At 47.9% G+C, this 25997-nt stretch overlaps 1 protein-coding gene across 1 annotated transcript in view; it reads left to right on the top strand.

Moving 5' to 3' along the window:
- SLC2A5 (solute carrier family 2 member 5) overlaps positions 1 to 25997 on the top strand; it is a 64920-nt gene that overhangs the window by 1447 nt on the left and 37476 nt on the right. Inside the window, exon 2 of the mRNA XM_088468225.1 lies at positions 1813 to 1911. Coding sequence (XP_088324351.1) covers positions 1813 to 1911 — 99 coding nt within the window. The remainder of the gene's footprint in view (positions 1 to 1812; positions 1912 to 25997) is intronic.

Here is a 25997-nt window from a genome sequence, read left to right as displayed (position 1 = left end):
TGTAACTTTAATCTAAAAGTACAGGAGTAGTAAATGTTTTATTGACACCTGGCTCATTTTACATTTTGAGCCATTTATAAATTGCTAATTCGCCTTACAATACTGTAACATAACTGTCTAAGCTTAGCTTCTAACAATGCCTGCTCCATGCAGATGTTTTTCATATGTCACGTCTTCTATTTGTTCCTCTCTTCCCTATCCCCCTTGTGTAGCCACTTTGGGCTAAATGTACTAAGCCTTGGTGAGAGATAAAGTGGACGTAGATAAAGCACCAATCGACCAGATCCTATCTCATTTTCAAATACTGCTTGTGAAGTGACAGTTAGGCAGTGATATGCGGGCAGGCAGAGCCTTTCCTGTCATACTTAGGTATACTCCAAAGTTCTGACTGTAAAATGATAAGAAAAAATATATATATATATTATTAATGTCTTCTCTGTATTACTCTAATTATTTTTATAGTCAAAACTCTGAAGTAAAAAGTGTATGGCAGGTGAGGCACTGCCTCCCCTGTCTACCTTTTACACACACTCCTGATCAAAACACACCAAATTTCCAGCACTATATACTGCTGCACCTTTATATAATGTATAATGAAAACATGAACCCTCGGGTTCATATATGTATCTGTAAAATCTGTCTCTGAAACTAGCCAGTGCCTCCCCAACCATTTACCTACACCCTACGTCACTGCAGTTAGGAGCTGATTGGTTGGTACTTTATCTCTCTCCAAGGCTTAGTACATCTCCCCCAATTTTAGGTGGTAATACAGCTTTAAATGCTTAATCCAGAGCACACATATCAAGCCCGGGGCTATTGGAGACTTTCCTGCTCTGGATTAATCTATCAATTTTTCTTTCATTTTGTTGAAATACATTTGATTTAAGATCATCGGATGTTTCTTAAATTTCTTCAAAGGAAGGCGTATATTGCCTTTTATTACCTATAGGAAACAGAGGACCTCATTCAGAGCCGGACGCTATTTGCGCTCGCTCGTTCAGAAAAAAGGGGTGGCTATTCAAATGAACCGTTCGCTCTTTGCGGTCTGTTCACGCCTCTAGGTCTGAACGAGCGAACCAAACATGCGGTCGTTTTTTGGAAAACTACGCCCCCTGGCCGCTCGCATCCTACGTCATGTCCGCTATTTATTAGATTAATCGAGTACATTGACCAGCGTATGAACTGCTAGCTATTCTTGTGGTTGGTTTTTCCTACCGCAATCTTGCGAGCAGTTCTGACTATAAAATAACCCAGTGACGTGGTCAATGACGCTGCTGTATTAATTATGCACACCCATAAAACGCCCGTTTTGACCTTTAAGCACGCCTGCGTTCGGATCTCCACTCCCCGTTTTCAAGCACCTTCCCCTGTTACCATCCACATACGCCTCCTCCTGTCACTGAAAATAGCAGGCATTCGCTATTTAGCGAACAAACGATTTTCGGCCGCAATGACTGGTTTGCGCATGCGTATTACGATCCGTACGCATGTGCAGTTGTGCAAACATCTTCGAAACGAACGAGCGGCCGCTTACGAGCGGCTCTGAATCAGGCCCAGAGGTGGAACACAACTTCTCCGGCCTCATAGTAGCCACACCCCCTGTACCCCTTATATTTCCGCAAATGCTTGTGTCACAATCACTTATTGGCGACAGGCAAACATACTGAATAAATCCTCCTTAATCCCATCAGTTACTGGCAACTGCATATGTGTAATGTCATGTAGCCCAGCTCGAATGACGCAGAAAATATTAGGGTCACTGTTCTGTTTGGGATAACATTGATCACTATATTTATTCTCACTGGTTTACAGCGATTGACAGCAACACTCGTTCTGGTGACTTTGGTGGCCACCATTGGGTCATCATTCCAGTATGGATACAATGTGGCATCAGTCAACTCTCCTACCATTGTAAGTACCATATGTAGCATTGCAGGTACAGGTTGAGTCTCCCATATCCAAATTTTTCGAAATACGGATTTTTCGTGACTGAGATAGAAAACCCTTTGCTCTTTGACGGTTCAATGTAAACAAACTTTGTTTAAGGCACAACATTAGGGCTGTGCGCCGACCACCATATTTTGGTTTTGGGTCTGGATCTGTATCTCCTTCAAGGTTTTGGATCTGGATTTGGTTTTGCAAAACCACCCTCAAGAGTTTGGGTTTGGGTTTTGGATCTAGATTAAAAAAAAAAATAATAGATAAGTTTTAAAAACAGCTAAAATCATGTAATTTATGCAATCCAAAACCCGAAATTCGGATTTAAAATATGAATTCTGAACCACAAAAAGATCAGAAACGCGACCCGGATTTACCCAAATCTCCTCAGGAAATCACAACCGCGACTAGGATTTATCCGGATTCACGAAATTTGGGTGGATTCGGATTTCTGAAAATCCGAACTGCACATCTCTATTAAAAATATTGTATAAAATTACCTTCAGGCTTTGTGTATAGGGTGTATATAAACCATAAATGTATTCTGTGTTTAGATTGGGTCCCATTCCCAAGATATCTCATTATGGTATGCAAATATTCCAAAATACGGAATATTCCCGAAATCCAAAATACCCCTGGTCCCAAGTATTTTGGATATGGGAGACTCAAACTGTACTCCTGTCATACATACATGTGATTTTTTTTTTTTTTTTTTTTTTTTTTTGGGGGGGGATATGTTTTGCTTTAAATGACTCTTATTTCTCTTTGAAAAATTATTTAGTATACATTAAATAGTGAGCAAAAACCTGTTCTGTCCAATTAGCAAATGGGATGTAAATAACATTATTTAGAGATTTCTGTATTAGGGAGCATACTGTATGAGAGAGATGTCAGGAGAGTAGCTATTTTAGTTATGGTCTACTGAAATCTGGCAGAAGAGGAGTTATTAAGTGCATGGCATTGCTCCAGATTCATGTATATTACACTGAGACATATAGGAGGAAAGAGTGTTCCAGCCTAATTTTCATCATCTTCATCCACCGAGCACTTGTCCTTTTAAAAAGTGCTTTTTAAAAAAAAAAATCTTCTGTCTCCTCCAAACTTTCCCATACATTATTCCCTCATATAGGGATCTATTCATGATGTTAATTATTTATTATTCATTTTAATAATTTACAATCTAACTCTACGCAATTGCCACATTGCTTCGGCACGGAGACAGCTGATCCAAAAATCAGTTGTCTTCCCAAAGTGTTTCACAAGTGAATCTTTTCACTGCTCCTATCGGAGCAGTGAGACAAGAGCCCCGACGTCCAGTGGAAGGAGCCGGACAGGGGCGGAGTGATCCAAAATGAAGATGGCGAATGCTAGTGTATCTGTGATATCTCCTGCTTTACCTTATCGATGAATGGTCCGATAACTTAATTTCTACAACTGCAGATGAAAAAATTCATTTTCACCTGCTTTTGTAGAAATTGAGTGATGATGAATAGTCCCCATACAGTCTAGCACAGTGGTGCCCCATTTGTGCTTCCAGGTCTGAAGAAGAGCAGATGGGTCAGCAGATGGGTCAGCATCACTGGGCCTGCTCACCCCCAGGCAGGGCCGGTTCTGCCCCACTTGCTTGCTGGATTGATAGCCAGCTCAGATACTGCCCCACTTCCTGGCTAAACAGAAGGCCCCCACAGTAACAAACAAGTGGTCGCCATGCACCCTTCCTTTACTGAGGAAGGGATCTGCTATGCCCTCCAGTTTCATGCCGCCTGGCATGCTGACGTGGCCGGCAAGTCACTCTGCACCTATGTTTCTATATGAAATATCCGTGCAGCGTGACTTTCAACCTTATCACACTATCAGGGTTTGGGCAGCAGGGGACTGAGAAATGTGGTGAGAACTGTGGGGGTCATTCAGACCCGCTCGCGAGTGCAGGACGCTCGCAAGCGGGTCGATATTCCCCCACTGCGCATGAGCACGTCGGAGGGAGCTCCGTCGTGCGCATGCGCGAGACCCGGCGAGCGACGGGCTCTCCATCGCTGCGGGTCTCGCACCAAAGGGGGCGTGCTGTGGATGTTGATTGACAGCACGCCCCCTTTGGTGGGCATGCTGGGGGCGTGCCTGCCAGACGGAGGCATTCCCATGGGAACGCCTACCGTCTGAAGCCGGCCCCACTGACATCACTAGTGAAGTCAGTGGGAGTGATTTTGGCTCTGATAGAGCCAAAATCACTCCAGGGCTTGCGGCAGCGAGACCCTACCGCAGGGTCTCCGTCGCAAGCCCGATGGTCGCGATGGTGAAGACCATCGCGACCATCATCATGGACGCTCGCATATGCTGTGGGTGGTCACCTACAGCTATGTGAGCGGCCAGGAGGCCGCTCCATTTTCATGGAGGAGGGCCCTGATTCAGAGCGAGCGCTCTGGTCAGAGCGTTCGGCTCTGAATCAGGCCCTGTGTGTGTATATATATTATGTATGTATGTATATACTGTATATATACATATATATATATATATATATATATATATATATACATACATACACTGTATTTATTTATTTTCTTGAAAATCCATGGAGTTCCATTCATTACAGCTTTATTGTTAAGATACCTGCGGGTTTTCTCCAGAATGTGAACCCTGGCATGTGAAATCTATTTGGAGTGCCGGTCCCTCTCTCAGTTATATATACACATAAATATATATATATATATATATATATATATATAATACATACACACTAATATACTGTGTATATATGTACATACTAGGGGTGTGCACCGGCCACTTTTCGTGTTTTGGTTTTGGATCTGGATCTTTCTTCGTGTTTTGGATCTGGATTGGTTTTGCCAAAACCACCCTTCCGTGTTTTGGGTTCTGGGTTTTGTGTTTTGGATCTGTATTTTTTTGAAAAAAAGCATAAAAACAGCTAAAATCACAGAATTTGTAGGTTTTTCTGCTCCTATGCTATTATTAACCTCAATAACCTTAATTTCCACTCATTTCCAGTCTATTCTGAACACCTCACACCTCACAATAGTGTTTTTATGTCCAAAAGGTTGCACCGAGGTAGCTGGATGACTATGCTAAGCGACACGAGTGGGCGGCACAAACACGTGACCCATCTAGGAGTGACACTGCAGTGGCAGACAGGATGGCAGTTAGAAAAACTAGGCCCCAAACTGTACATAATGCAAAGAAAAAAAAGAGGTGCAAGATGGAATTGTCCTTTTCTGAAATCCGAACCCCCCCCCGATCCGAGGCAGATCCGAGTCAGACTCGACTTTTCCCGCCTGACTCGTATCTGAAATCGAGGCAAAAATGTCATCATCCCGCCTTCCGAGTGTCGTGGGTTTTGGATTCTATATAAGGTACCCGCGTCGGCGCCATTTTCTCACTCGGCTATGGACAGTGAAGAGGGAGGGTGGAAGTTAGGGCTGGCTGGGCTGTGTAGTGTAGTGTAGTGTTGTGCTGTGTTGCTGTTGTCCATAGGGGCTGTGTCCACTCCTCCAAAGTCCATAGGGGCTGGCTGTGTTGTGCTGCTGTTGTCCATAGGGGCTGTGTCCACTCCTCCAAAGTCCATAGGGGCTGGTTGTGTTGTGCTGTGCTGCTGTTGTCCATAGGGGCTGTATCCACTCCTCCAAAGTCCATAGGGGCTGGCTGGACTGTGTTGTGCAGTCAGTTGTCCATAGGGGCTGTGTCCACTCCAAAGTCCTGTGCAGTGTCCCAAAGGGGTGCTGTAGTGTTTTTTTTTTTTGAGTGCTCTGTTCATCAGGGGTGCTCCCCCCAAGTGCAAAAAAAATTAATATTTTTTCTGTTTTGTGAATTGTGTGCGCAGTAGCCGCACGTGCATCAACAAAGTAGTGCCAATCGTGTGCCTGTGTCATAAGTAAAGGGCCAGCTGGCTTGACTGTTAAAGGGTGCTGTAACCCCCAAAGTGTACTCCAAACCAAATAAAAAATATTTTCTGTTTTTGTGAATTGTGTACACTGTGACTGCACGTGCATCAACAAAGGAGCAGCGCCAAGCGTGCACCTGTGTCCAGTAAGTAAAGGGCCAGCTGGCTTGTCCGTTAAAGGGTGCTGTAACCCCCAAAGTGCACTCCAAAAAAAAAATATATATATTTTTTTGTGTTTGTGAATTGTGTGCGCAGTAGCCGCACATGCATCAACAAAGTAGTGCCAAGCATGCGCCTGTGTCATAGGTAAAGGGCCAGATGGCTTGACCATTAAAGGGTGCTGTAACCCCCAAAGTGCACTCCAAAAAACCAAAATATATATATTTTTTTGTGTTTGTGAATTGTGTGCGCAGTAGCCGCACGTGCATCAACAAAGGAGCAGCGCCAAGCGTGCGCCTGTGTCCCATAAGTAAAGGGCCGGCTGGCTTGTCTGTTAAAGGGTGCTGTAATCCCCAAAGTGCACTCCAAAAAATAAAAAATATCTTTTCTTTTGTGTTTGTGAATAGTGTGCGCAGTAGCTGCACGTGCATCTACAAAGTAGCGCCAAGCGTGCGCCTGTGTCATAAGTAAAGAGCCGGCTGGCTTGACCATTAAAGGGTGGTGTAACCCTCAAAGTGCGCTCCACAAAAAATTAAAAATTCTCCTTTTTTTTCTGTCTTTGTGAATTGTGTGAGATGTAGCTGCACCTGCATCCTCAAACCAGCAGCAACAAGCGTGCATCTGTCTGTTAAAGGTTGGTGTAACCCCCAAAGTGCACTCCAACAAAAATAAAATATTTTCTTCTGTGTTTGTGAAATGTCTGCACTGTACGTGCATCCTGAAAGCAGCAGCGCCAAGCATGCGTCTGTCTGTTAAAGGGTGGTGTAACCCTCAAAGTGCACTCCAACAAAAATAAAACATTTTCTTCTGTGTTTGTGAATTGCCTGCACTGTACGTGCATCCTCAAAGCAGCAGCGCCAAGCGTGCGTCTGTCTGTTAAAGGGTGGTGTAACTCCCAAAGTGCACTCCAAACCAAATAAAGAAATATTTTCTGTGTTTGTGAATTGTGTGCACTGTGGCTGCACATGCATCAACAAAGGAGCAGTGCCAAGCGTGCGCCTGTGTCCCATAAGTAAAGGGCCGGCTGGATTGTCCGTTAAAGGGTGCTGTAACCCCCAAAGTGCACTCCAAAAAAATAAAAAATATATATTTTTTTGTGTTTGTGAATAGTGGGCCTGATTGAGACCCGCTCATGAGCGCAGGATGCTCGCAAGCGGGTCGATGGTGCCCTACTGCTCATGCGCACGATGGAGGGAGCTCCGTTGTGCGATTGCGCGAGACCCGGCGAGCAATGGGCTCTCCATCGCTCCGGGTCTCGCACCAAAGGGGGCGTGCTGTCCATGTTGATTGACAGCACGCCACCTTTGGTGGGCATGCCAGGGGCGTGGCTGCCAGACAGAGGAGTTCCCATGGGAACGCCTACCGTCTGAAGCCGGCCCCACTGACATCAGTAGTGATGTCAGTGGGAGTGATTTTGGCTCTGATAGAGCCAAAATCACTCCAGGGCTTGCGGCAGCGAGACCCTACCGCAGGGTCTCAGTCGCAAGCCTGATGGTCGCAATGGTCTTGACCATCGCGACCATCATCATGGACGCTCGCATAAGCTGTGGGTGGTAACCCACAGCTATGCGAGTGTCCATCAGGCCGCTCCAAGTTGAGGGAGGAGGGTCCTGATTCAGAGCGAGCGCTCTGGACAGAGCGGTCGGCTCTGAATCAGGCCCAGTGTGCGCTGTAGCCGCATGTGCATCTACAAAGTAGCGCCAAGCGTGCGCCTGTGTCATAGGTAAAGGGCCGGCTGGCTTGACCATTAAAGGGTGCTGTAACCTCCAAAGTGCAGTCCAAAAAAAATAAAAAAATATATTTTTTTGTGTTTGTGAATTGTGTGCGCAGTAGCCGCACGTGCATCAACAAAGTAGCGCCAAGCGTGCGCCTGTTTCATAAGTAAAGGGCCGGATGGCTTGACCATTAAAGGGTGCTGTAACCCCCAAAGTGCGCTCCAAACCAAATAAAAAAATATTTTCTGTGTTTGTGAATTGTGTGCACTGTGGCTGCACGTGCATCAACAAAGGAGCAGCACCAAGCGTGTGCCTGTGTCCCATAAGTAAAGGGCCGGCAGGATTGTCCGTTAAAGGGTGCTGTAACCCCCAAATTGCACTCCAAAAAAAAATAAAAAATATATATTTTTTTGTGTTTGTGAATAGTGGGCCTGATTCAGACCCGCTCGCGAGCGCAGGACGCTCGCAAGCGGGTCGATGGTGCCCTACTGCGCATGTGCTCTCCATCGCTCCGGGTCTCGCACCAAAGGGGGCGTGCTGTCCATGTTGATTGACAGGACGCCACCTTTGGTGGGCGTGCCAGGGGCGTGGCTGCCAGACGGAGGAGTTCCCATGGGAACGCCTACCGTCTGAAGCCGGCCCCACTGACATCAGGAGTGATGTCAGTGGGAGTAATTTTGGCTCTGATAGAGCCAAAATCACTCCAGGGCTTGCGGCAGTGAGACCCTACCGCAGGGTCTCCGTCGCAAGCCTGATGGTTGCAATGGTCTTGACCATCGCGACCATCATCATGGACGCTCGCTATAGCTGTGGGTGGTAACCCACAGCTATGCGAGCGTCCATGAGGCCACTCCAAGTTGAGGGAGGAGGGTCCTGATTCAGAGCGAGCGCTCTGGACAGAGCGTTCGGCTCTGAATCAGGCCCAGTGTGCGCTGTAGCCGCACGTGCATCTACAAAGTAGCGCCAATCGTGCGCCTGTGTCATAAGTAAAGGGCCGGCTGGCTTGACCATTAAAGGTTGGTGTAACCCTCAAAGTGCGCTCCACAAAAAATTAAAAATTCTCCTTTTTTTTCTGTCTTTGTGAATTGTGTGGGCTGTAGCTGCACCTGCATCCTCAAAGCAGTAGCGACAAGCATGCATCTGTCTGTTAAAGGGTGGTGTAGCCCCCAGAGTGCACTCCAACAAAAATAAAACATTTTCTTCTGTGTTTGTGAATTGTCTGCACTGTACGTGCATCCTCAAAGCAGCAGCGCCAAGCGTGCGTCTGTCTGTTAAAGGGTGGTGTAACCCCCAAAGTGCACTCCAACAAAAATAAAACATTTTCTTCTGTGTTTGTGAATTGTCTGCACTGTACGTGCATCCTCAAAGCAGCAGCGCCAAGCGTGCATCTGTCTGTTAAAGGGTGGTGTAACCCTCAAAGTGTGCTCCACAAAGAATAAAAAATTCTTCTTTTTTTTTCTGTCTTTGTGAATTGTGTGGGCTGTAGCTGCACGTGCATCAACAAAGGAGCAGCGCCAAACGTGCGCCTGTGTCCCATAAGTAAAGAGCCGGCTGGCTCATTTCTTAAAGGGTGGTGTAACCCACAAAGTGCACGAGTCTCCAACAAAAATAAAAAATTATTTTCTGTTTGTGTGCGCCTTAGTTGCACATATATATCAATATAACATAGATGGAGGACCAAACTTTCTCCGATAAAAATAAAATAGGGAAAGATCAAGAACCACTTCCTCCTAGTGCTGAAGCTTCTGCTACTGGTCATGACATAGACGATAACATGCCATCAACGTCGTCTGCCAAGGCCGATGCCCAATGTCATAGTAGAGGGCACATGCAATCCCAAATGACAAAGTTCAGGAAAATGACCTTAAAAAAAACATTTAAATCATCTGAAGAGAAACGTAAACTTGCCAATATGCCATTTACGACACGGAGTGGCAAGGAACGGCTAAGGTCTTTCCCTATGTTCATGACTAGTGGTTCAGCTTCACATGACGATGGAAGCCCTCCTCCCGCTAAAAAAATCAAACGAGTTAAGCTGGCAAAAGCACAGCAAAGAACTGTGCGTTCTAAGAAGATATCACAAATCCCCAAGGAGAATCCAAGTGTGGTGGCGGTTGTGATGCCTGACCTTCCCAGCACTGAACGGGAAGAGGTGGCTCTTTCCACTATTTGCACGCCACCTGCAAGTGCTGAAAGGAGCACCCACAGTCCACTTGCTGATATGCAAATTGAAGATGTCACTGTTGAAGTACAACAGGATGAGGATACTGGTGTAGCTGGCGCTGAGGAGGAAGTTGGCGAGGAGGATTCTGATGGTGATGTGGTTTGTTTAAATCAGGCTCCGGGGGAGACAGTTGTTGTCCGTTGGATGAAAAAGCCCATCACGGTCATGCCTGGGCAGAAGACCAAACATTCCACCTCTTTGGTCTGGCAATATTTCTATCCAAATCCGGACAACAACTGTCTTGCCATATGTACCATATGTAAAGGTGAAATAAGTAGGGGTAGGGACATTAACCACCTAGCAACATCCTCCCTTATACGGCACCTGCAGCGCGTTCATAAAAAGTTACTGTCAAGTTCAGAAACTTTGGCATTTGACCGTAAGCAGTCCAGGGACACCTAAATCCCGTTGCCCTGTTGTATCCAAGCGCCTGCAAACCACACCGTCAACTCCCTCCTCATCAATTTCCTCCTTAGTCAGGATCAGAAGTAGTCCTGCAGGCCATGTCACTGGCATGACTGACGCTCCTATCCGGGATTCCTCCGGAGGATCCTGCATTGCTACGCCTACTGCTGCCACTGCTGCTGTTGCTGCTGCTGGGAGTCGTTCATCATCCCAGAGAGGAAGTAGGAACACCACTACTTTTACTAAACAATTGACCCTCCAACAGTCCTTAGCGAGGAGGATGAAGTACGACAGCAGTCATCCTGAAGCAAAACGTATAACTGAGGCCTTGACTGCTATGTTGGTGTTAGATTTGCGTCCGGTATCCGCCATTAGTGCAGTGGGATTTAGACAATTGATGGAGGTAGTGTGTCCCGGGTTCCAAATCCCGTCTAGATTCCACTTCACTAGGCAGGCGATACCGAGACTGTACAGAAACGTCAGAAAAAGTGTCCTCAGTGTCCTGAAAAATGCGGTTTTACCCACTGTCCACTTAACCACGGACATGTGGACAAGTGGAACAGGGCAGACTAAGGACTATATGACTGTGACAGCCCACTGGGTAGATGTACCACCTTATGCAGCAACAACAGCAGCGTCACCAGTAGCAGCATCTCAGAAACGCCAGCTCGTTCCAAGGCAGACTGTGTATCACCAGTTTCAGTAAGAGGCACACCGCCGACAACCTCTTAGAGAAACTGAGGGAAATCATCGCCCAGTGGCTTACCCCACTTAGACTCTCCTGGGGATTTGTGATATCTGACAACGCCACCAATATTGTGTGGGCATTACATCTGGGCAAATTCCAGCACGTCCCATGTTTTGCTCACACAATAAACTTGGTGGTGCAGAATTTTATGAAAAGCGACAGGGGCGTGCAGGAGACGCTTTGGGTGGCCCGAAAAATTTCTGGCCACTTTCGCCATTCAGCGACTGCCTGCCGAAGACTGGAGCGCCAGCGGTGCAGAATTTTATGAAAAGCGACAGGGGCGTGCAGGAGACGCTTTGGGTGGCCCGAAAAATTTCTGGCCACTTTCGCCATTCAGCGACTGCCTGCCGAAGACTGGAGCGCCAGCAAACACTCTTGAACCTGCCCTGCCATCACCTGAAGCAAGAGGTTGTGACGCGGTGGAACTCAACGCTCTATATGCTTCAGGGGATTGAGGAGCAGCAAAAGGCCATTCAAGCCTATACATTGACCTATGACATAGGCAAAGGAGGGGGGTATGCACCTGACTCAAGCGCAGTGGAGAATGATTTCCATGTTGTGCAAGGTTCTCCAGCCCTTCGAACTTGCCACACGTGAAGTCAGTTGAGACACTGCCAGCTTGAGTCAGGTCATTCCCCTCATCAGGCTTTTGCAGAAGCAGCTGGAGAAAGTGAAGGAGGAGCTAAGATGGAGCGATTCCGCTCGGCATGTGGGACTTGTGGATGAAGCCCTTCATTCGCTTTGCCAGGATTCCAGGGTGGTCAATCTGTTGAAATCAGACCTCTACATCTTGGCCACCGTGCTCGATCCTAGGTTTAAAGCCTATGTGGTGTCTCTCTTTCCAGCCAACACTAGCCTGCAGAGGTGCAAAGACCTGCTGGTGAAAACACTGTCAGCTGAAGCGGAACGTGATACGTCAACAGCTCCTTCATTTTCTCCCGCAACTGGGGCTGCCAGGAAAAAACTTAGGTATCCTAAGCAACCCGCTGGCGGTGATGCAGGGCAGGCAGGACCAAGTTTGGACATCTGGTCCGGACTGAAGTACCTGGCAACAATTTCTGACATGTCTACTGTCACTGCATATGATACTGTCACCATTGACAGAATGGTGGAGGATTACATCGGTGACAGCATCCAAGTAGGCATGTCAGACAGTCCGTACCTGTACTGGCAGGAAAAAGAGGCAATTTGGAGGACCCTGTACAAACTGGCTGTATTTTACCTGAGTTGCCCCCCCCTCCAGTTTGTACTCCGAAAGAGTGTTTAGTGCAGCCGGGAACCTTGTCAGCGAAAGGCGTAGGATGTTGCTTCCACAAAATGTGGAGAAGATGATGTTCATAAAAATGAATTATCAACTCTTCCAGGGAGACAAGCCTCCAGAACATACAGAGGGACCTGTGGTGGTGGATTCCAGCGGGGACGAATTAATACTGTGTGAGGATGAGGATGTACACAACAGGGTGAGGAATCGGTGGATGAGGAGGATGAGGACGACATCTTGCCTCTGTAGAGCCAGTTTGTGCAGGGACAGATTAATTGCCAGCTTGTTTTGTGGGGGCCCAAACGAACCAATCATTTCTTGTGGCAGACCCTGGCGCTGAAATGATTGGTTTGTTAAAGTGTGCATGTCCTGTTTATACAACATAAGGGTGGGTGGGAGGGCCCAAGTAAAATTCCATCTTGCACCTCTTTTTTTACTTTGCATTATGTACTGTTTGGGGCCTAGTTTTTCAAACTGCCATCCTGTCTGCCACTGCAGTGTCACTCCTAGATGGGCCACGTGTTTGTGCCGCCCACTCGTGTCGCTTAGCATAGTCATCCAGCTACCTCGGTGCAACCTTTTGGACATAAAAACACTATTGTGAGGTGTGAGGTGTTCAGAATAGACTGGAAATGAGTGGAAATTAAGGTTATTGAGGTTAATAATAGCATAGGAGCAGAAAAACCCACAAATTCTGTGATTTTAGCTGTTTTTATGCTTTTTTTCAAAAAAATACAGATCCAAAACACAAAACCCAGAACCCAAAACACGGAAGGGTGGTTTTGGCAAAACCAATCCAGATCCAAAACACGAAGAAAGATCCAGATCCAAAACCAAAACACAAAACACGAAAAGTGGCCGTTGCACACCCCTAATATATATATACACACACACACATATACACAGTATATAGTAGTAGTAGTAGTAGTAGTGTGTAGGGGTGCAGGGGCGTCTTAAGAGAGGAGGGTGCCCGTGTGCACTCACCGTGCGGGGCCCCCTCCTCTCTCTCTGGTAGACTCCGGGCAATAGAGTGTGCTTGGAGTCTACTGCGCATGCGCAGAACGCCGGAAAAGACCGCGGCGGACATTTTTCGGTGTTCTACCCAGCGCTGACACCCGACGCGGGACCACGGACAGGTAAGTTTATAAAAAAAATGGGTGCAGTGTGTGCGGTGAGGGGCCCCCCTGGACCCGGGGGCCTGTGTGCCCCACACACACTGCACCCGTTATAAATATGCCACTGTGTGTGTGTATATATATATCTTTTTCAAGATCATACATTAACATATTTATCACAAAAAAAAGGTTAGGGAGCTAAAAAAAAATGTAAAACTTATTTAAATATACTAGTATGGTGATGTTAGAGGCAGTCTTTTACACCTACATGCCTCTTAACAACTATGTTTTTTCACAAATTAATGATGAAATATAGACATTTCTACCATTTACAAATTAAAAACAATGCATCCATCTCCCCCTCCCCTGCTGGCGGAAGCATCAAAAATGTACTTACTAACAACAATATTCTGATCTTTAACCTGGCTAACAGCCCCCCTCCTCTGCATCAGGCAGCTGTCTGCCTTACTCCGCCGGACATTGGGGAACAGCTCCTCCATCGCTCATCTCAGGCAGCGGCACAGAAAGGGAGGGCGCGTGCGGCGTGGCGTCATGACATCATGTCCCGCACATACCATGTGATATTTCTCATTGCTCCGACCAAGTCCGAAGACAGAGGAGGCGGAGCTAAGCAATAATAGTAGGAAGACCAGGTCCTCCCATGGCGGAGTCACCACATTACTGTCTTTAACGGTGCTGCGGGCAAGAGAGGGCAGGCGCCATCAAATTAGATGGTGCCGGCGGGGTTACTGTGGTGGCGCCCTCAGGCCACAGTGCCCCCGGGCAATAGCCCTGCTTGCCCGCTCCTAGAACCGCCACTGCCCCCAGGCCTCATAGCTGTTATAGCCCCTGCAACAACTATAGTTCCGAGTCAGACCCTCTCTCTACTCTTTGAATCTCATTTAAATGTCACAATACATGTGTTTGTAAAACAGGGTTGGACAAACCCTTGTTGCTGACTGAAATCAGCAAATGCGTTGCAGAGAAAGGAGAAACATTTGGGTGCCACAGTCTGGAACTGTATGCCAGTGGCATCATGAGGGGAGTGAAGGTGGTGCGCGCATCAGAGACTAGGCCAGTGTACTACTGCAGGTGTACTAATCATGCAGTGTGCTATAGCAGGTCACAGACTGGTGTATTGTCCTAAGGCAGCATAGGCTAGGCCAGTGTACTATTGCAGGTGTACAAATCATGCAGTATGTTATGGAGCCAGTATCTGATGCAGTGTGCTATAGCAGGTCACAGACTATTGTATTGTACTAAGACAGCAGAGGCTAGGCCAGTGTACTATTGCAGGTGTACAGTACAACTCATGCAGTATGTTATGGAGGACACTAACTGATGCAGTGTGCTATAGCAAGTCACAGATTGGTGTATTGTCCTAAGGCAGCAGATGTTAGGCCAGTGTACTATTGCATGTGTACAAATTAGGGGTGAGCGGGTTCGGATTTCTGAAATCCGAACCCCCCCGAGCCCCCCCGATCCGAGTCCGATCCGAGTCAGGCTCGACTTTTCCCGCCTGACTCGGATCTGAAATCGAGGCAAAACGTCATCTTCCCGCCTTCCGAGTCTCGCGGGTTTTGGATCCTATATAAGGTACACACGTCGGCGCCATTTTCTCACTCGGCTGTGGACAGTGAAGAGGGAGGGTGGGAGTTAGGGCTGTGTAGTGTAGTGTAGTGTAGTGCTGCTGTTGTCCACTACTTCAAAGTCCATAGGGGCTGGCTGTGTTGTGCTGTGCTGCTGTTGTTAATAGGGGCTGTGTCCACTACTTCAAAGTCCATAGGGGCTGGCTGGACTGTGTTGTGCAGTCAGTTCTCCATAGGGGCTGTGTCCACTCCAAAGTCCTGTGCAGTGTCCCAGTCCTAAAGGAGTGCTGTAGTGTTGTCCAGGGGGTGCTCTGTCCATCAGGGGTGCTCCCCCCAAGTGCTAAAAAAATAATATATTTTCTGTGTTTGTGAATTGTGTGCGCAGTAGCCGCACGTGCATCAACAAAGTAGTGCCAAGCGTGCGCCTGTGTCATAAGTAAAGGGCCGGCTGGCTTGACCGTTAAGGGTGCTGTAACCCCCGAAAGTACACTCCAGTCCAAACCAAAAAAAAAATTATTTTCTGTGTTTGTGAATTGTGTGCGCAGTAGCCGCACGTGCATCAACAAAGTAGTGCCAAGCGTGCGCCTGTGTCATAAGTAAAGGGCCGGCTGGCTTGACCGTTAAGGGTGCTGTAACCCCCGAAAGTACACTCCAGTCCAAACCAAAAAAAAAATTATTTTCTGTGTTTGTGAATTGTGTGCGCAGTAGCCGCACGTGCATCAACAAAGTAGTGCCAAGCGTGCGCCTGTGTCATAAGTAAAGGGCCGGCTGGCTTGACCGTTAAGGGTGCTGTAACCCCCGAAAGTACACTCCAGTCCAAACCAAAAAAAATATTATTTTCTGTGCTTGTGAATTGTGTGCGCAGTAGTCGCACGTGCATCAACAAAGTAGTGCCAAGCGTGCGCCTGTGTCATAAGTAAAGGGCCGGCTGGCTTGACCGTTAAGGGTGCTGTAACCCCCGAAAGTACACTCCAGTCCAAACCAAAAAAAAAATTATTTTCTGTGTTTGTGAATTGTGTGCGCAGTAGTCGCACGTGCATCAACAAAGTAGTGCCAAGCGTGCGCCTGTGTCATAAGTAAAGGGCCGGCTGGCTTGACCGTTAAGGGTGCTGTAACCCCCGAAAGTACACTCCAGTCCAAACCAAAAAAAAAATTATTTTCTGTGTTTGTGAATTGTGTGCGCAGTAGCCGCACGTGCATCAACAAAGTAGTGCCAAGCGTGCGCCTGTGTCATAAGTAAAGGGCCGGCTGGCTTGACCGTTAAGGGTGCTGTAACCCCCGAAAGTACACTCCAGTCCAAACCAAAAAAAATATTATTTTCTGTGTTTGTGAATTGTGTGCGCAGTAGTCGCACGTGCATCAACAAAGTAGTGCCAAGCGTGCGCCTGTGTCATAAGTAAAGGGCCGGCTGGCTTGACCGTTAAGGGTGCTGTAACCCCCGAAAGTACACTCCAGTCCAAACCAAAAAAAAAATTATTTTCTGTGTTTGTGAATTGTGTGCGCAGTAGCCGCACGTGCATCAACAAAGTAGTGCCAAGCGTGCGCCTGTGTCATAAGTAAAGGGCCGGCTGGCTTGACCGTTAAGGGTGCTGTAACCCCCGAAAGTACACTCCAGTCCAAACCAAAAAAAATATTATTTTCTGTGTTTGTGAATTGTGTGCGCAGTAGTCGCACGTGCATCAACAAAGTAGTGCCAAGCGTGCGCCTGTGTCATAAGTAAAGGGCCGGCTGGCTTGACCGTTAAAGGGTGCTGTAACCCCCAAGTACACTCCAGTCCAAACCAAAAAAAAAATTATTTTCTGTGTTTGTGAATTGTGTGCGCAGTAGCCGCACGTGCATCAACAAAGTAGTGCCAAGCGTGCGCCTGTGTCATAAGTAAAGGGCCGGCTGGCTTGACCGTTAAGGGTGCTGTAACCCCCGAAAGTACACTCCAGTCCAAACCAAAAAAAAAATTATTTTCTGTGTTTGTGAATTGTGTGCGCAGTAGCCGCACGTGCATCAACAAAGTAGTGCCAAGCGTGCGCCTGTGTCATAAGTAAAGGGCCGGCTGGCTTGACCGTTAAAGGGTGCTGTAACCCCCGAAAGTACACTCCAGTCCTAACCAAAAAAAAATTATTTTCTGTGTTTGTGAATTGTGTGCGCAGTAGCCGCACGTGCATCAACAAAGTAGTGCCAAGCGTGCGCCTGTGTCATAAGTAAAGGGCCGGCTGGCTTGACCGTTAAGGGTGCTGTAACCCCCGAAAGTACACTCCAGTCCAAACCAAAAAAAAAATTATTTTCTGTGTTTGTGAATTGTGTGCGCAGTAGCCGCACGTGCATCAACAAAGTAGTGCCAAGCGTGCGCCTGTGTCATAAGTAAAGGGCCGGCTGGCTTGACCGTTAAGGGTGCTGTAACCCCCGAAAGTACACTCCAGTCCAAACCAAAAAAAATATTATTTTCTGTGTTTGTGAATTGTGTGCGCAGTAGTCGCACGTGCATCAACAAAGTAGTGCCAAGCGTGCGCCTGTGTCATAAGTAAAGGGCCGGCTGGCTTGACCGTTAAGGGTGCTGTAACCCCCGAAAGTACACTCCAGTCCAAACCAAAAAAAAAATTATTTTCTGTGTTTGTGAATTGTGTGCGCAGTAGCCGCACGTGCATCAACAAAGTAGTGCCAAGCGTGCGCCTGTGTCATAAGTAAAGGGCCGGCTGGCTTGACCGTTAAGGGTGCTGTAACCCCCGAAAGTACACTCCAGTCCAAACCAAAAAAAATATTATTTTCTGTGTTTGTGAATTGTGTGCGCAGTAGCCGCACGTGCATCAACAAAGTAGTGCCAAGCGTGCGCCTGTGTCATAAGTAAAGGGCCGGCTGGCTTGACCGTTAAGGGTGCTGTAACCCCCGAAAGTACACTCCAGTCCAAACCAAAAAAAAAATTATTTTCTGTGTTTGTGAATTGTGTGCGCAGTAGCCGCACGTGCATCAACAAAGTAGTGCCAAGCGTGCGCCTGTGTCATAAGTAAAGGGCCGGCTGGCTTGACCGTTAAGGGTGCTGTAACCCCCGAAAGTACACTCCAGTCCAAACCAAAAAAAATATTATTTTCTGTGTTTGTGAATTGTGTGCGCAGTAGTCGCACGTGCATCAACAAAGTAGTGCCAAGCGTGCGCCTGTGTCATAAGTAAAGGGCCGGCTGGCTTGACCGTTAAGGGTGCTGTAACCCCCGAAAGTACACTCCAGTCCAAACCAAAAAAAAAATTATTTTCTGTGTTTGTGAATTGTGTGCGCAGTAGCCGCACGTGCATCAACAAAGTAGTGCCAAGCGTGCGCCTGTGTCATAAGTAAAGGGCCGGCTGGCTTGACCGTTAAGGGTGCTGTAACCCCCGAAAGTACACTCCAGTCCAAACCAAAAAAAATATTATTTTCTGTGTTTGTGAATTGTGTGCGCAGTAGTCGCACGTGCATCAACAAAGTAGTGCCAAGCGTGCGCCTGTGTCATAAGTAAAGGGCCGGCTGGCTTGACCGTTAAGGGTGCTGTAACCCCCGAAAGTACACTCCAGTCCAAACCAAAAAAAAAATTATTTTCTGTGTTTGTGAATTGTGTGCGCAGTAGCCGCACGTGCATCAACAAAGTAGTGCCAAGCGTGCGCCTGTGTCATAAGTAAAGGGCCGGCTGGCTTGACCGTTAAGGGTGCTGTAACCCCCGAAAGTACACTCCAGTCCAAACCAAAAAAAATATTATTTTCTGTGTTTGTGAATTGTGTGCGCAGTAGTCGCACGTGCATCAACAAAGTAGTGCCAAGCGTGCGCCTGTGTCATAAGTAAAGGGCCGGCTGGCTTGACCGTTAAAGGGTGCTGTAACCCCCAAGTACACTCCAGTCCAAACCAAAAAAAAAATTATTTTCTGTGTTTGTGAATTGTGTGCGCAGTAGCCGCACGTGCATCAACAAAGTAGTGCCAAGCGTGCGCCTGTGTCATAAGTAAAGGGCCGGCTGGCTTGACCGTTAAGGGTGCTGTAACCCCCGAAAGTACACTCCAGTCCAAACCAAAAAAAATATTATTTTCTGTGTTTGTGAATTGTGTGCGCAGTAGCCGCACGTGCATCAACAAAGTAGTGCCAAGCGTGCGCCTGTGTCATAAGTAAAGGGCCGGCTGGCTTGACCGTTAAAGGGTGCTGTAACCCCCGAAAGTACACTCCAGTCCTAACCAAAAAAAAATTATTTTCTGTGTTTGTGAATTGTGTGCGCAGTAGCCGCACGTGCATCAACAAAGTAGTGCCAAGCGTGCGCCTGTGTCATAAGTAAAGGGCCGGCTGGCTTGACCGTTAAGGGTGCTGTAACCCCCGAAAGTACACTCCAGTCCAAACCAAAAAAAAAATTATTTTCTGTGTTTGTGAATTGTGTGCGCAGTAGCCGCACGTGCATCAACAAAGTAGTGCCAAGCGTGCGCCTGTGTCATAAGTAAAGGGCCGGCTGGCTTGACCGTTAAGGGTGCTGTAACCCCCGAAAGTACACTCCAGTCCAAACCAAAAAAAATATTATTTTCTGTGTTTGTGAATTGTGTGCGCAGTAGTCGCACGTGCATCAACAAAGTAGTGCCAAGCGTGCGCCTGTGTCATAAGTAAAGGGCCGGCTGGCTTGACCGTTAAGGGTGCTGTAACCCCCGAAAGTACACTCCAGTCCAAACCAAAAAAAAAATTATTTTCTGTGTTTGTGAATTGTGTGCGCAGTAGCCGCACGTGCATCAACAAAGTAGTGCCAAGCGTGCGCCTGTGTCATAAGTAAAGGGCCGGCTGGCTTGACCGTTAAGGGTGCTGTAACCCCCGAAAGTACACTCCAGTCCAAACCAAAAAAAATATTATTTTCTGTGTTTGTGAATTGTGTGCGCAGTAGCCGCACGTGCATCAACAAAGTAGTGCCAAGCGTGCGCCTGTGTCATAAGTAAAGGGCCGGCTGGCTTGACCGTTAAAGGGTGCTGTAACCCCCGAAAGTACACTCCAGTCCAAACCAAAAAAAAATTATTTTCTGTGTTTGTGAATTGTGTGCGCAGTAGCCGCACGTGCATCAACAACAAAAGCACAGCGAAGAACTGTGCTTTCTAAGAAGATATCACAAATCCCCAAGGAGAGTCCAAGTGTGGTGGTGGTTGCGATGCCTGACCTTCCCAGCACTGGACGGGAAGAGGTGGCTCTTTCCACCATTTGCACGCCCCCTGCAAGTGCTGAAAGGAGCACCCACAGTCCACTTGCTGATATGCAAATTGAAGATGTCACTGTTGAAGTACAACAGGATGAGGATACTGGTGTAGCTGGCGCTGAGGAGGAAGTTGGCGAGGAGGATTCTGATGGTGATGTGGTTTGTTTAAATCAGGCTCCGGGGGAGACAGTTGTTGTCTGTGGGATGAAAAAGCCCATCACGGTCATGCCTGGGCAGAAGACCAAACATTCCACCTCTTTGGTCTGGCAATATTTCTATCCAAATCCGGACAACAACTGTCTTGCCATATGTACCATATGTAAAGGTGAAATAAGTAGGGGTAGGGACGTCAACCACCTAGGAACATCCTCCCTTATACGGCACCTGCAGCGCGTTCATAAAAAGTTACTGTCAAGTTCAGAAACTTTGGCTCAGACCGTAAGCAGTCCAGGGACACCTAAATCCCGTTGTCCTGTTGTATCCAAGCGCCTGCAAACCACACCGTCAACTCCCTCCTCGTCAATTTCCTCCTTAGTCAGGATCGGAAGTAGTCCTGCAGGCCATATCACTGGCATGACTGACTCTCCTATCCGGGATTCCTCCGGAGGATCCTGCATTGCTACGCCTACTGCTGCCGCTGCTGCTGTTGCTGCTGCTGCTGGGAGTCGTTCATCATCCCAGAGAGGAAGTAGGAACACCACTACTTTTACTAAACAATTGACCCTCCAACAGTCCTTAGCGAGGAGGATGAAGTACGACAGCAGTCATCCTGAAGCAAAACGTATAACTGAGGCCTTGACTGCTATGTTGGTGTTAGACGTGCGTCCGGTATCCGCCATTAGTGCAGTGGGATTTAGACAATTGATGGAGGTAGTGTGTCCCCGGTTCCAAATCCCGTCTAGATTCCACTTCACTAGGCAGGCGATACCGAGACTGTACAGAAACGTCAGAAAAAGTGTCCTCAGTGTCCTGAAAAATGCCGTTGTACACAATGTCCACTTAACCACGGACATGTGGACAAGTGGAAAAGGGCAGACTAAGGACTATATGACTGTGACAGCCCACTGGGTAGATGTATCACCTTACGCAGCAACAGCAGCAGCGTCACCAGTAGCAGCATCTCAGAAACGCCAGCTCGTTACAAGGCAGGCTACGCTGTGTATCACCGGTTTCAGTAAGAGGCACACCGCCGACAACCTCTTAGAGAAACTGAGGGAAATCATCGCCCAGTGGCTTACCCCACTTAGACTCTCCTGGGGATTTGTGATATCTGACAACGCCACCAATATTGTGCGGGCATTACATCTGGGCAAATTCCAGCACGTCCCATGTTTTGCTCACACAATAAACTTGGTGGTGCAGAATTTTCTGAAAAGCGACAGGGGCGTGCAGGAGACGCTTTGGGTGGCCCGAAAAATTTCTGGCCACTTTCGCCATTCAGCGACTGCGTGCCGAAGACTGGAGCGCCAGCAAACACTCTTGAACCTGCCCCGCCATCACCTGAAGCAAGAGGTTGTGACGCGGTGGAACTCAACCCTCTATATGCTTCAGAGGATGGAGGAGCAGCAAAAGGCCATACAAGCCTATACATCCACCTATGACATAGGCAAAGGAGGGGGTATGCACCTGACTCAAGCGCAGTGGAGAATGATTTCCGTGTTGTGCAAGGTTCTTCAGCCCTTCGAACTTGCCACACGTGAAGTCAGTTCAGACACTGCCAGCTTGAGTCAGGTCATTCCCCTCATCAGGCTTTTGCAGAAGCAGCTGGAGAAAGTGAAGGAGGAGCTAAGACGGAGCGATTCCGCTCGGCATGTGGGACTTGTGGATGAAGCCCTTCATTCGCTTTGCCAGGATTCCAGGGTGGTCAATCTGTTGAAATCAGACCACTACATTTTGGCCACCGTGCTCGATCCTAGGTTTAAAGCCTATGTGGTGTCTCTCTTTCCGGCCGACACAAGCCTGCAGAGGTGCAAAGACCTGCTGGTGAACACACTGTCAGCTGAAGCGGAACGTGACACGTCAACGGCTCCTTCTTCATTTTCTCCCGCAACTGGGGCTGCCAGGAAAAAACTTAGGTATCCTAAGCAACCCGCTGGCGGTGATGCAGGGCAGGCAGGACCAAGTTTGGACATCTGGTCCGGACTGAAGGACCTGGCAACAATTTCTGACATGTCTACTGTCACTGCATATGATACTGTCACCATTGACAGAATGGTGGAGGATTACATCGGTGACAGCATCCAAGTAGGCATGTCAGACAGTCCATACCTGTACTGGCAGGAAAAAGAGGCAATTTGGAGGCCCCTGTACAAACTGGCTCTATTTTACCTGAGTTGCCCCCCCTCCAGTGTGTACTCCGAAAGAGTGTTTAGTGCAGCCGGGAACCTTGTCAGCGAAAGGCGTAGGAGGTTGCTTCCACAGAATGTGGAGAAGATGATGTTCATCAAAATGAATTATCAGCTCTTCCAGGGAGACCAGCCTCCAGAACGTACAGAGGGACCTGTGGTGGTGGATTCAAGTGGGGACGAGTTAATACTTTGTGAGGATGAGGATGTACACACTGAAGAGGGTGAGGAATCGGTGGATGAGGAGGATGAGGATGACATCTTGCCTCCGTAGAGCCAGTTTGTGCAGGGACACATTAATTGCCAGCTTGTTTTGTGGGGGCCCAAACGAACCAATCATTTCAGCCACAGTTGTGTGGCAGACCCTGGCGCTGAAATGATTGATTTGTTAAAGTGTGCATGTCCTGTTTATACAACATAAGGGTGGGTGGGAGGGCCCAAGGACAATTCCATCTTGCACCTCTTTTTTTCTTTGCATTATGTACAGTTTGGGGCCTAGTTTTTCTAACTGCCATCCTGTCTGCCACTGCAGTGTCACTCCTAGATGGGTCACGTGTTTGTGCCGCCCACTCGTGTCGCTTAGCATAGTCATCCAGCTACCTCGGTGCAACCTTTTGGACATAAAAACACTATTGTGAGGTGTGAGGTGTTCAGAATAGACTGGAAATGAGTGGAAATTAAGGTTATTGAGGTTAATAATAGCATAGGAGCAGAAAAACCTACAAATTCTGTGATTTTAGCTGTTTTTATGCTTTTTTTCAAAAAAATACAGATCCAAAACACAAAACCCAGAACCCAAAACACGGAAGGGTGGTTTTGGCAAAACCAATCCAGATCCAAAACACGAAGAAAGATCCAGATCCAAAACCAAAACACAAAACACGAAAAGTGGCCGGTGCACACCCCTAGTACAAATGCAGTATGTTATGGAGCCAGTATCTGATGTAGTGTGCTATAGCAGGTCACAGACTGTTGTATTGTAAGGCAGCAGAGGCTAGGCCAGTGTACTCTTGCAGGTGTACAAATTATGCAGTATGTTATGGAGGAAACTATCTGATGCAGTGTGCTATAGCAGGTCACACACTGGTGTATTGTCCTAAGGCAGCCAAGACTAGCCCAGTGTACTGTTGCAGGTGTACAAATCATGCAGTGTGTTATGGAGGACACTATCTGATCCGATGCAGTGTGCTATAGCAGGTCACAGACTGTTGTAATGTACTAAGGCAGCAGAGGCTAGCCCAGTGTACTATTGCGGGTGTACAAATCATGCAGTGTGTTATGGAGCCAGTATCTGATGCAGTGTGCTATAGGAGGTCACACACTGGTGTATTGTACTAAGACAGCAGAGGCTAGGCCAGTGTACTATTGCGGGTGTACAAATCATGCAGTGTGTTATGGAGCCAGTATCTGATGCAGTGTGCTATAGCAGGTCACAGACTATTGTAATGTACTAAGGCAGCAGAGGCTAGCCCAGTGTACTATTGCGGGTGTACAAATCATGCAGTGTGTTATGGAGCCAGTATCTGATGCAGTGTGCTATAGCAGGTCACAGACTATTGTATTGTACTAAGACAGCAGAGGCTAGGCCAGTGTACTATTGCAGGCAGGGGCGGATTGGGAATTAAAAGTGGCCCTGGAAAAAAATGTGGAAGAGGCCCTATGTGCGCACGCCGTAGGCGTGCTCCCGGAAAAGTGGGTATGGCCTAATTACAAGAGGTGTGGTCTAATGAGAAATGCCATGCCCACAAGCCACTCCCCCCATTATTTCATGCTAGGGGCATGCCCACAGCTCCAGGAGATGATAGCCATGCCCCCAATCCCTCTCTCCAGTGAATAAGCACAGCGAGCAGGTGAATGAGTATTTTCTTACCTATATGATCTCTCTGCAGCGGAGAACCTCTGAAGAAATTGATCCTTCTTGGACAGGCAGTTTCTTGAGTCGGTGATCACTATTCATGCTGAGATCACATGGTCCGGAAGCGGCCTGTTTGTGTAGCAATAAAGCCAATGTCATCATCATGCAACAGAGGTTTAACCAGATAATACATAGTAACAGATGTTTTGGGGCAGGACAAAATGGGAGTTTCCTATATTGAACAATTTAATATTAATAAAATATATTTGCTCATTTGGTACCATTTGCATTAGAATATAGTTTCATTAGAATTGTTATCTTACTGAAGATTACTGTGCCCCAGTGTTTTCTTCTAATAGTACCAGTGGTCCTACCGTCCTCTATGTGTGTGTCCAGCATCATCACCTTGGTGTGTCTCCAGCCTATCCCCTTACGTGTTTCTTCAGCGCTATCCCCCTGCGCCTCTCCAGTGCCACCCCCAATTCTCTCTGGCACCATCCGCCTGTGTCTCCCCACAGTGCCATCATCCTGCGCCTCCCCGGTGCCATCATCCTGCATCTCCTCAGTGGCGTCTTCCTGCCCTAGTACAGAATAGCCCTTCTTTCTCACACACAGGTCATCTCCCCTTAGCACAGAATACCCCCCTCCCCACAGATCATCATCTCCAGCAACCCTAGTGTAGCAGAGCCCCTCCCCACAGACAGATCATCTCCACCTAGTACAGCAGACCCCTTCCCACAGAAATATCATCTCCCCTTAGAACAGAGCATCTCAGTATAGCATTCCCCTCCCCCACAGAAATATCATATCTCCTTAGAACAAAATGAGCCCACCCCACAGACAGATCATCTCAGTATAGCAGATCCCCTCCCCCACAGAAAGTCCATCTCCCCCAGTTCAGCAGATCTCCCCTCACCCCCTCCCCCTTAGACACATCATCTCCCCTCACCCCCCCTTAGACACATCATCTCCCCTCCCTTAGACACATTATCTCCCCTCCCCCTTAGACACATCATCTCCCCTCCCTTAGAAACATCATCTCCCCTCCCCCCTCCCCCTTAGACACATCATCTCCCCTCCCTTAGACACATCATCTCCCCTCCCCCCCTCCCCCTTAGACACAGCATCTCCCCTCACCCCCTCCCCCTTTGACACTTAGACAGATCATCTCCAGTCACCCTCTCCCCCTTAGACAGATCATCTCCCCTCACCCTCTCCCCCTTAGACAGATCATCTCCCCTCACCCTTAGACACATCATCTCCCCTCACCCCCTCCCCCTTGGACACATCATCTCCCCTCCCCCTTAGACAGCTCATCTCCCCTCACCCCCTCCCCCTTAGACACATCATCTCCCCTCACCCCCCCACCCTTAAACACATCATCTCCCCTCACCCTCTCACCCTTAAACACATCATCTCCCCTCACCCTCTCACCCTTAAACACATCATCTCCCCTCACCCTCTCACCCTTAAACACATCATCTCCCCTCACCCTCTCACCCTTAAACACATCATCTCCCCTCACCCTTAAACACATCATCTCCCCTCACCCCCTCCCCCTTAGACAGATCATCTCCCCTCACCA

The sequence above is a fragment of the Taudactylus pleione genome, unplaced genomic scaffold (assembly GCF_031769625.1).
Source record: "Taudactylus pleione unplaced genomic scaffold, aTauple2 ptg000082l, whole genome shotgun sequence".
Lineage (NCBI taxonomy): Eukaryota > Metazoa > Chordata > Amphibia > Anura > Myobatrachidae > Taudactylus > Taudactylus pleione.
Note: the sequence above shows the minus strand (reverse complement) of the source record. Positions and strands in the feature narration are given on the sequence as shown.